The 12,301-nt window shown below is 39.6% G+C and overlaps 1 protein-coding gene across 3 annotated transcripts in view; it reads left to right on the top strand.

Moving 5' to 3' along the window:
• Positions 1-10,035, top strand: part of FBXO21 (F-box protein 21) — a 45,822-nt gene extending 35,787 nt beyond the window's left edge. For 2 of the 3 annotated variants that reach the window (XM_019493763.2, XM_006266415.4), the window contains one exon: positions 4,212-10,035. In XM_019493763.2, coding sequence (XP_019349308.2) covers positions 4,212-4,390 — 179 coding nt within the window. In that variant the 3' untranslated portion in view covers positions 4,391-10,035. The remainder of the gene's footprint in view (positions 1-4,211) is intronic. The other variant, XM_019493762.2, reaches the window with a different exon arrangement.
• The last annotated feature ends 2,266 nt before the right edge of the window (positions 10,036-12,301 follow it).

A 12,301-nucleotide genomic window follows, 5' to 3' on the forward strand; every position in this document is an offset into this window, starting at 1 on the left:
GTATGTCCACTGCAACACCTGTGTCCAGGGATTTTATGACCTGGTCGTAGAAGGCCACCAGGTTGGTCTGACAGGGCCTGCCTCGAATGAACCCATGTTGGTTGCCCTCAAGCATGATCTCCCCTGCTGGTCCCTCGCAGATGTGCTCCTGGATAATTTTCTCAAAGAGCTTCCCCAGGACCGAAGTAAGACTAACAGGCCTATAGTTTCCCGGGTCCTCCTTCTTCCCTTTTTGAAAATGGGGAACACATTGGCCCTTTTCCAGTCATCTGGCACCTCACCAGAGCACCATGAGTGCTAGTAAAGCTGTGCCAGGGGTCTCGCAATGACCTCTGCTAATTCCCTCAGCACTCTGGGGTGGAGATCATCAGGACCTGCTGATTTGAACACATCTAGTCCCACCAGAAGTTCCCTAACTAGGTCCTCACTGACCCCGGGCCTGGTTGCACCTCCCCTGGGTCCGTTGGGGATCCCAGTGTGGGGGATGCCCCAGTCCCTGCTCAAAAAGATGGAGGCAAAGAAATTGTTAAAGAGATTAGCTTTGTCATCTGGTGCGACTACCAGATTTCCTAGTGTATCCTGCAGAGGCCCTACGTTACGCAGTACCTTCTTTTTACCCCCTTCGTATTTAAAGAAGGACTTCTTGTCCTTGATCCAGGATGCTAGTCCCAGTTCTATTTCCACCTTAGCCTTCCTAACAGCCCCCCTGCAGTCTTGTGCAATGGAGGTATAGTCCTCCTTGGTGATGGCCCCTCCCTTCCATTGGGTGTATGCCTCCTTTTTAGCTTTTGAGATGTTCCTGGATGCTTTTGGTGAGTCATGAGGGCTTTTGAGCACTCTTGCCCCCTTTGCTCTGTGTTGGGATTGTCACCATTTCGACTTGGAGAATCGTCTCCTTAAGGAACGACCACTCTTCCTGGACTCCCAACTCCCCTCCCCTCTGGGACCTCCCTGACTAGTCTCCTTACCTCATTGAAATCCGCCCCCTGAAGTCCAGGGCTGCTGCCTTGCTGCAGGCTTTGACACCCTGTGCTGGATGGTGAATTCTAGTAGGCGATGATTGCTCTCGCCCAGGTGGTCGAGAACCTGCAGTCCATTATTATTACATTAACTGCTCAAGATTCAAGCAGGAATGAAACTGATAATTAGATCTTAAAATGACCTACCTCCCTTCTGGGGCATCCACATAATTCCTTAGTGAGAACGGTGCTATCAAGAGTAAATTCAAAAGCCAACTTGAGTATAGCCCACAGCACTGTAAAAATATTAGCAGTCAACTTTTTACCATGTAAACTTTTGCTACATTTAGGGGAGTAGGTTCAATTTTTGACTGTAGTCTGAAAGACCATCAGTAGAGTTGTGAACCTATAAACGACCTTTAACAAGGTCTAATTGCATATCGTGGATTTCGCTCCATAGGTACAATAAGAGAAAAATGAAGTGCCAATCCTTATCATTGAATTTCCTGACTTTGTATATTGTTTGTGTTCCTTATAAAAGGGATTGGAAAAAACACTGATAGGAATAATCATATAATGGAGTTATTCATTTTCCTGCACACTGACTTGTGTTGAACTTGTGCAGCAGTTCTCTAATGCAGTGAACTAAGAAAGGAAATTTTCTGATAGTCAGAAGGCAGAAGGTCCTATCTCCTATTTCTGAATTACAATCTTTCCTTTGACACTAAATTCCTCTCATCTTCTGTGGCTGACTTCATTTGTCTCCATTTTCTATCTGTTCAGTAGAGATTCAGTGTCTGCGTCCTAGGGTTGTTCTTAAGGTTGATTCTGGGTTTTTTTCTTTTACTTTAAAAACTGCATATGAAATTTGACAAACAATATTATTTTGACTAAATATGATTCAGCTCTTTCACTAGAGGGTGCTGTCTAACATAATTTTACAACATATGTGAAAGCAAATGTTAATTAACTTTAAAAAAAGTTATCTTTCTCAATTTTAAAGGTCAGTAGGTGTAAAATGCAAGGAGATTTGGAGTTCTTGATCTCCCAAGTATTTTACTTTGCATTGAGCAATCTATACATGCATCAGAAAATATCTCCACAGCTATAATACGGATTCCCAGGTTCCCCTAGCTACTCTGCAATCTGGGCAGTCTTCACAACATTCTGTTTTTGTTCTGTTTTTTTAATTTCTGAGCTCAGAATCAAATTTGTTGCAAGGTAATTTTGTCCTTTCTTGCAATTACCTACTTCCTCTGGGCCTGATTGTCCTGGACTGCTTTTTTCAAACTACATGCAGATTTTTTTGCATAGCTTTCAAATTTCTGCTCTGGAGAGGGAAGGGGGTTGGGGGAAAGTGGGTTTCTACAGCGAGAATAACAAATAATCTTGTTTTTTAAAATGTTAACAGATCAGACCAAAAATAACTTCTAAACATGCTATCAGTAATTTTGAGTGGGTTTTGCTGTGCTGCCTGTGAATTATCAGTTTAGTTGCTGGTTTCAAAACACCTGCTCTGTAACATGCTATTTTCTGTTATCCCAGTTCTTCCTTCTTATCTTCCACTTTAGTTACTTTGTGCCAGGGCAGGCAAAATGTCATTTCTCTAAAATTGTTGGTTAGTATTCTTTCTTAACCACCCTGTCTAGTAGTGAGCTTTCTAGCTTTTGTTTTTCTTCCCCATCCTTCAAATCACCCTCATTTTATTCCCTGAGGTTTGAGGTTCTGCATTGCTTACTGCACAGCCAAACTCCCTTCATCAGACTCCCACTCAAACTGAAGTTGCTTAGTAAAAGAAAAAGATACTTTACTAGGCAGTGTAACAAAACCACCATGCCACAGCCTTATCTCTTTGGTGAGGCAGGGTATAAAAAGTAATGGAAAGTTATGCCTTGCAATAAGTAAAGCAAATAGGTTAATTTTACTTTTAAATGCTCACTTTTGTAAATTGGATTTGCCTTGGGGGATGAATGGATCATTTCCCAAGTGATTGTCTGTGTCCCAAGGAAGCATTACAGATCAGCCAAATCCAGTGCTGTGTGCAGTTTGTATCCGTGTTCTCCCCCACTACTCCCAATACCAGTTAGTGCCAAGTATAAGTTGCAGCACTCTAGCCCACCACAGGGAGTGTGCACTAATTGGTCACTACACAGCAGTGCTGCATTACACAAATAATGAGAGCTTTTCATCTAACAAAGCAGTCAGAGACATTGGTTCATCTTCTAAGTATAGCACTGTTGTTTCTCTTTTTTTTTTTTTTTTTTAATTTAACCTGGTTGTATGCAGTGGTTAACTGGTAATTTTTACCAAGAGAAAAAGGCCTGATGCAATACTTTTGGTACATCATGGTACAGAGTGAACACTTGTTTACTGCATGCTTATTCTGAGAAACTTATATTTAAAAGTTAATTTTGGCCTGCTACATTTACCTCAAAAACTCGCTGTGTACATCAAAGGCTTCAGAGTGCAACTTCATGTTCTTCCTTCTGCAGTTTTAATACATTTGGCTGCTGCTCTGACCCTCAGGTAGTTTTGCAGTATGTAAGCACCCCTCTTGGGAATGGTCTGTTGTCCGTGGGGGTCAGGGCCCAGTTCTGTAGCTTCTCCTTGCCTGGAGTACTTACAGGATTGGGATTTAACTTCTAGATGTCCTTCTCTCTCTACTTTGAACCTGGATGGTGAACTTGTTCTTTCTTTGTCCGGAAAAGTGACACCTATAAATAAGGACCTACCAAATTCACTGCGGGACTGGGGTGTGCGCTCACTCCTGATCAATGGGGAGGCAAAAACCATGGCTTTAAATACAGCGTTTTGCTTCCTGGCTGGTCAGCAACATGCCGGGAGGGGGGACGACACACACAGGGGAATCTCCCAAGATTAAAGGAGCTGTTGCATACTCCACTCCCGCTGTGAATTTGGTAGGTTCCTACCCATACATGACAACAGAGCAAGAGCCAGTCAGCATTGTGATGCTCTGCCATAATTCTAGATAGCAATGTTCTTAGGCACAGTTGCTTATCACTGGTATCAAAACTAAAGTAAGGCTGTTGAGAACCAAATGGATGAGACCCCAGAGATTAGCTGCATTAATTTGCACTCATTCTTTCTTTGTTTTTAGTTTCAAGGGTCAGCTATTGTAGCTGTTCTTAGAGCTTCAGGATTTAATGGATGATGAAACAGAAGCAGAAACAAATAGCCTTTTCATTTCAGCAAATTCATGTGGTGTTAATTTCTGCTTTTCTTTCACTGCAGAGAACCTGGAATATAATACAGAGCCTCATGAAATCCCTCACCCTGATATTGGCCGTTATTTTTCAGAGTTTACAGGCACGCACTACCTAGCAAACACGGAGCTGGAGATGAGGTATCCTGAGGATTTGGAGCTCACATGTGCAGCAGTCCAAAAGAACTATAGCTCAAGCAAGGAATGAACGAACACAAGGACAGAAAATAGTTTATCACAGCTGCTGTATCCTCTGTGGATGGGAGTATGGAAGCCAATTTTCGTGCTGACACCAAGTATTGCATTGCACTTTGTAATATGTGATATAACATATATCCAATAACTACTCAATTACCATCTGCCTACACTTGTCCAATTAATTTGGGTTATGTTGGTTGTCAAGGGCAAGACATTAATAATCCTGAAGTGACAGTCACTATATAGAGTGTGGTGTCTCTTTGAGGTCATGCTTTTACCACTAGTGTGGTAATTTATTTTCCATATTTAGGATGTAAGCATATTACATCTCTAGTCTGAAATAACCCCATTTTATGGATAGGAAGGTTGGTCACAATTGCAATTTTTGTATAGATACTTTATATATAATAGTTTTAATGTCTCTAAAGTTCCATGATTGTTACCTGTATAGTAATTGTTTCCTGGGTATTCATGGTAGTTAGCATTCCAACTAACAGCCTTCACAGTGGCACTGGAACTTATAAAAAAAAAATTGCAAAGTTCAATATGGTTGTAGGTTCAACTGTAATTCCAAAAGACCAGCTAAAATTAATGCTTTTAGCAGTCACAGACACAGAACAGAATCATTTTGAAGGTGACTTCATAGCTATTTTCTATTTCTCCTAGCTATGTCCCCAGTAAACTTGTTGGGCCCATGTTCTAACTCATATTTTTCTTCCTATTATTAATTGATTCCCTTCATGATGTTGAATATGTGACCTGGTCATATGTTCTCCATGCCTTCATGTTGTTACAACTTTTTAAAACTTTTAGTTTGCTAATGGAACAGTCATTCACAGGTGACAGACTGCTGAAGGCTCTCATCAGTGATCTCTAGTTATCTTAAGTGATCAGGTCTGATTGTGCCATGAAAGCCAGCAGGTACCCAAATCTGGGAAACAATGCTGGTGTTTCCTCTATCTTGATGTCTTCTTTCTTTCTGTCAAAAAGAACAATGCCCTTGGAAGGGGGAAAGGAGTCATTTGTCCAGATTTGTTGCCTGCAGGAATTCAGGAAGCCAGAGTTGTAAGGAAACTGAATGGACAGAGCCTGCAAAGCCTAGAAGGGCGCATCTACATGAGACACTGACTGTGCAGTAGCTGAATAATACTGTGCAGTAGCACATCACAGCACCAACTAATGTGCTAATTTGCTACTGCACAGTAACAGCTGCACAGTAGCATCTCATGTAGATGCATGCAAAATGTAAAAAAAACAGTATATGATTGTTTTCTTTTAAGTTTCCTTAGGAATTACATGTGAAGTTGCTTAAGTATTTATAAAGGTATGAAAAATACATACAGTAATTTAGTATCTAAATTGATAACGCTGAACACGCTGCAGTCATTGTGTCTAATTACTCTGTGGTTATAGAGGTGAGACCTAGTTATCCTACCCTGTATTGTAAAATGACACATTATTGTACAATTTTAAATGTCTCTGTACATTAATTTGTGCACACTTCTTTTCAAGATTATCATTGATCTGCATGCAGTATTTTTCTGAATGTTTAACAAGTGCCCTGTACTTTTACATAGTGAAGTCTTGGTGATCTTCCGGGTTCTCAAAACTTGAGGATACAACAAAGAGAAGAACTGTGTGGTTAGTGCTGATGACAAGGAAAGATAACTGAAACAGCACTATAGGAAATCATTCAAATTGGGTTTATTAGGAATTAAGGGGGGGCAGGAGATGCTGTGAACCTGCTCATGGTTTGAGAGCCATATAGTTAAATAGTTTTTGCCAAGCGTGAAAAACCGAGATTTAAAAGTCAAACTCCCTGGTTTGGAGGGGTTGAATTGTAAATTATAGGATATCCTGGACAATTCCCATATTTGGAGGGATTCTGCCAGCATACATAGAAACACTGTCTGTGTTTGGTTTTAATCTCTAGTCCATTGTGCATCTTACCTTTTTACATAGTAGAGAGACAGTATTAGCGGTTAGGATTCCTTAGTTCTCTTCCGAGCTCTTGCTCTGTGAAGTTGTGTAAACCAGTTTGCTTTTCTGCACTTCATTTTTCTTTGGTACAAAGTGAGCAGTCTAATATTTGAGCATTGATAAAAATGGTTAGCAAAGCACTGAAATTCTCAGTCAAGGTGATATATAAATGCCAAGTATTATTCTGCTGTTGAATATCTATGGGATTTATAACCAAGCTCCTACACAAGCTCTGGTCATGTAGGGATTTATTTCAGCCGCCTCATCCAATGCTGTTTGATTTTCCTCTGCTTTTAAAAGGTATCAGCCTCCTTGGATTATGATTGTAAATATGTACTTAGATTGTTTTTAACGGTGTTATTTATTCAGTGATGCTAAACAGGCCCTAATCGCCTGTTATGTAAATCTTTATTTTGGCACTTTATATATTTTAGAAAGAATGGATTTTGGATCAGATATATCATATAGATGTTTTTGACTCTTTTTTTTCACTGATTTTTGAAAATTGTCCCTGATAACACTTGCTGTAATATACTGCAGTGTTTTCATCTTACAGACTATTGCAAGCATACACTAAAATAAGCTGTGTAGTTAATTTCTTCAGGCAAAAGTTATAGGTTTCATCTATAACAGAGTATAGATTGACCCTGTCTAGACTATGGATGTGTGGTTTGGAGAATATTATGTACACATAGGTATTTGTGATTTTTAGGACCCTTAGAACACTGCTGCTTGCCCATGAATGGCTGAAAGCTTTCTCTGAATACAAGAAGGAAATGGTCCTATATATGGTGAGATTTAACCCAAATTATGGTTCTGCTCTGCAAACCAATTCTATAGAGGTGTGGTTTTGTGTATAATCATAGCTTCCTTATCATATGCATTAAGTTTATATGAAACGGTTACATTTTTCTGTTTGCTAGTCCTGCAAATTCAGTTTGGGATCTGAATTAAATTTGTTTGTTTTTTTTTCCTTTTACATTGCCAATAATAAAAGTTCTTTAGGAGCATTTACTGTCTTGGTGACACCTGTGCAGCTCACCTGTTTTCCATCGTTTCAGAAACGAAGGTGATAGGAACCTAGTAGGCAGCCTGGTTGCACAAGAAGGAATTGCTTGCTTGCTAACAGGACCAAAAAATAGTAGGAACTTGTGATCAGAAATGTCAGAGCTGATTTCTGCGTAGAGAAAATCGATCTAAGAGTGCAGTACCATTTTCAAAATCACTTCTCAGAGTAGAACAGTACTAGCCACAACTTACCATCAGTGCATGCTACCCCAGGAAGATTAGACTGTTGACAGTATTACAAGATGTCATTTAAGTCAAGCATACAGCCAAAGCCAAATTTTTCTTGAGTTGTTTTAGCCTTGATAAAAACCTGCCTTTAAAACCATACTGGTTTTGACCTTCCTTATTTAGGATGAGCCTTCTAAGTTAAAACACAGCTTTGTAAAGTGAAGTGTGTCCTGTAAAATGATTCATAAACCATCAGTTTTAATTATATATAATGGTACAACTATTTTTCCCCTAAAGTTCTTTATGCACTTGCCATTCCAAATTGAATTTAAGCATATTGTTGTGGTCTTTGTTTTTGTTGTTTTTGAAGACTTGTTGTAATTATGTTAAATATTTCTGTAGGTCCACCATGTTCCATTTTCCTAATCACATTTTTAGTATCCTGTGTCTAAACCTTTCTGTCTCAATAGGGAAAATTAATTTTCCATTTGTCCATCCATTTGCAGATGTTAACTGACCTTCTGTAGCTATCAGCAACATTTTAACAGCAGGTGCAATACCCCCGTGTCCATTGATCACATAATGTTGGTGTGCGAGGAACACATTTCACTAGCCTGCCAAAATAATAATCCCCCCCCCCCCCCCCAAAAAAAAAAAAATTCCAGGTGAAAATAAATTATTTCAAGGCAAGTAAGTATTTATTATTGGTTATTGGACATTAGACAGGAGGTAAATCTGATTTTGAAGAAATGCCTGTCCAAAGTTGCAGATATTTTGCAAAGGTGGCTCCTGTTTCACTTGGATGCATACATCAGCAGGACACTTCCAGCTCAAGTCCTTCATTTGTGTGCACATTTTGTAGAACTGGCTCCAGTTCATACTGTTTACTTTAAAGGAGGCTATTAATCCTGGAACTTCTTTATTTTCTTGAACCATTGTGTGAGTGGATCTAGCTAATATGAACAGAGAAAATATTATCCACCCTGGTTTAAAAATAATGTAGCCTGTTTTCCAGAGAAACTGGAAGACACAGTTCCTCTCTTGTCATGGACCTCTGCTTAGTATCTTCTCCACAAAGCAAAGGGGATATTCATATATGTCCACACTAGTATCAAATTCCTCTTTTCCACACTAAACATATAGGCTACTTGCATATGGGGGGGTGGGGGGAGGGGAAGAAAAACCAGCACTTTAAACTCAGTGCACTCCCATGCTGAGGCCAGTGCGTGCCCAAAAGAGGCATCGTATTAGTTGGACCTGGCTTTCCCAGTGTCTGTATAAAGTAAGCGCTTTAGTGGGGATTTTTAGCACTTGTATCTAATAGCTGATTCAATCAGCTGTTAGATAAAAGTGTCAAAAAGCCCTGCTAAAGCATCCAATTTATACAGATGCTGCGGAGCTGGGTCAAGTAACGCGCTGCTGCAGTAAAGCATGGGTTTTTTTGTTTTGTCTTTTTCCACGTTTGTCGGTGCCCATACTGAACATTTGTGAAAAAATTGTACTTTCTGCTGCAGCTAATACCATTGTCTTCATCCTTTGTCTCCAGAATAATTAATGTCAAAGGCTACCTCCTGTGTGTCTTTTAGGAGTTCATTGGAGACCAATAGTGTATTTAATTGTATTAAAAATAGCAACTTACAAAGCTTTTGTCAGTGGATAACGTGCAATAAGACAGAGAAGAGAAAGGAATGAGAGGAAAATTTGGGAGATCAGTATATATTAGGCTTACAAAATATGGAAAGTGGATGATAAATTAGACTGGGCTCCCTTAAAAAAAATAATGGCATAAATGATATGGCAGTACAGTACTATTCTCAGTTTATCAGGCTTGTTTTGAGTACAAGACTGATCAAGACAAGGAAGCTCCTGAACTGCAGGCATATCTGGGAATGCTCACCTATTCCCAGTTGGGTTTTAAGGGTAAGCACCTGTTACAGAAAGTACTGCTCTTTATCCCCAAGATCAAAAATAAGGGCTTTCATCCAGTTTCCTCCTCAGAAAAGCTTTATTCTCCCATTAAATGGACATTCCAATCCTGAATGTTCTGGTTTACCCTTGTTTTGATTTATTCAATTGGAGAGGGCAGTGAATGCTCAATACTGGATGCCAGCATTCAGTTTACTGTGTAACATATGCTTCATATTCATGATGGAGAGTGAACGTATGGCTGTTGTGACTCAACAGTCTTTTTGATCCTGCCTGTATTTCACTTGTACAGTTCTGAAATGATGTAGAATTGGACAACTGTCTTATAACTGAGAGGGGGAATGTTCAGTCTCTAATGGCTGACATGGTTTTCGAGGTGCTATAGTTTTTCCCCAACTGTATTTTATCCTGCAATACTTTTTATTCAGTGGGTGGGCACCTTTGCCCCCAGGTGCTATGGCTCTCTTCTGACTTCGAAAATTCCAATAAAATAAATATTGATAATAAAACACAGCTTCTGTTTTGGATTTTTTTTCACTTTATTTTAAAGCAGAAAATCAACTGTACTACGAACTAGAAGTCTTGTGAGGTTTTCATGCAATTACCTTAGAGCTGTTGGTAGAACACATTTGTCAGAATAAAGAATTCCTGCAGTCATAACTAATGTCCCTTGAGCTTTAGGAAGTAAAGTAACCATCTAACCTGGTCTTAAGTAGTTGTCTAGTCTGGTCTTTCTGCATTCCCTAAATATAAAACGGGCAGGAGTTAAATTTTAACGTAGTTTGGTTTTCTGAAGTGTTCACCTCAAATCCTAAAGACTTCTTACAACGGCATAAGAAAGAACATAAGTGTCATACTGAGTCAGACCAATGATCCACCTGATCCAGTATCCCATCTCTGACAGTGGCAGGAGTGGATGCTTTAGGAACGGAAGAGTGGCAGGAGCATTTACCTGTACTGACCTCCTGGTGATGGGCCACTTGCATGAGCTTTGCAGGCTGTATCTCGTTCATGAGCCAGCATCGCTGTTCTAATCCTTTTTTGAACCTGGCTATCTTATCTGCCTCTGCAACCTCCTGTAGCAATGAGTTCTACAAATTAACTACAGGCTGTGTTTAAAACAAAAAAAACTTGTTAAGTTTTAAACCTGTCTCATGAATTTCAGTGGGTACACTGTAATGGTAGTATTCTGGGACCTGGTGGATAACGGTCTATACCCTTCATGAGCCAGGTCTTTTTAGTCTCCCTTGGTATGGCAACTGCTCCCTACCTCCTCATTTGTGGCTGCCCTTCTCTGTACCTTTTCTAATTCTATATCCTTTTTCAGATGGGCCCAGAACCACACATAGTGTTCAAGATGTGGGTATACCAAGAATTTATACAATAATATGACAGTGTTCTCAGTTTTGTTTTCAGTGCCTGTCTTAACGATGCCCAATGCTTTTGTGGCTTTTTTGGTTGTCACTGCACCGTGAGCTAATGTTAGACAAATATCTACAATGACTCCAAGGACTTTCTCTTGAATCCTAACAGGTAGTCATGTACATATAATTGAGCTTACGTTTTCCATTGTGCATTACCTTGCACTTGTTGAGGTTGAAGTTTTAATCTGCTATTTTTTTGCTCACTCATCTTGGTGAGATCTTTCTCAGCTTCTCTTCATTAGCTTGGGATTTGACTACCTGGCAGTTTATCATAATCTGCAAACGTGGAGTTCAGTGTGAACTCCCATTTCCAAATCATTGATTAAAATGTTGAACAAAATAGGGCCCAGCATAGATCTTTGTGGGACACCACTTTGTTTACTTCTCTCCATCTTGAAAAGTGGCCATTTAACCCTACCCTTTGCTTCCTATCTTTTAACCAGCTCTCTCAATCCATGAAAGTGTTTTCCTTCCAATCCCATGGCAGCTCAGTTGTTGTTTTTAAAAAAGCCTTTGATGAGGGACCTTGTTGACAGCTGTCTCAAAGAACTCCAGCAGGTTGGTGAGGCAAGGTTGTCCCTTACAAAAATTGTGCTGATTCTTCCCCAACAGATCAGATTTGTCCATGTGACTGATGATTTTATTCTTTATTATAGATTCTACCAACTTGTCAGGGATGGAAGGTGAGACTCGCTTGTCTGTAGTTCCTAGGATCACCTCTGGAGCCCTTTTTGAAAAGGAGCGTTATGTTGGCAACTCACCAGTCATGTAGTACAGAGACTATTTATTTGTAATAACAGATTACATACTATTGTCAAAAGGTTTTATCCTTTCACCTTTTAGTTCCTTCAGAACTCGCAGGTGTATTCTACCTGGTCCTGGTCACTTTAATAGTATTAAAGTTATCATTTTGTTCTAAAACTTATCTTGTCTTCAGTGTGATCCAACTCTTCGGACATATCTACTAGGGAGAGTTGATCTTGTATGAGAATCCTCCCTCCCCAAAATTAATTTAGCTTCTCTGTAATTTATCAAAAAATGTTTGCTTTTATGTTTGACCTGCCAGAGTTTGAGAGTTTTCCTGGTTTCCATATCTTTTTTTTTTCCTTTTGGAAGGATGCCTTTTTTAGCTTGGATGGCCTCCTTAGTGCTGCTATTATACCATGCAGGGTTTTATCAGATCACTTGGTACCCCTTTGATTTTCAGTGTACACTTTTTTTCTGAGCCTCTAATGTGGTGTTTTCAAACAACTCCCAGGCTGCCTGCAACATTTGTGACTGCTGTTCCATTTAACTTCCTTCTAACTACTGTCCTCATTTTTTGTGTACTTTCCCTTCCTAAAGTTGTATATTGA

The sequence above is a fragment of the Alligator mississippiensis genome, chromosome 10, assembly GCF_030867095.1.
Source record: "Alligator mississippiensis isolate rAllMis1 chromosome 10, rAllMis1, whole genome shotgun sequence".
In the NCBI taxonomy this organism is placed as follows: domain Eukaryota; kingdom Metazoa; phylum Chordata; order Crocodylia; family Alligatoridae; genus Alligator; species Alligator mississippiensis.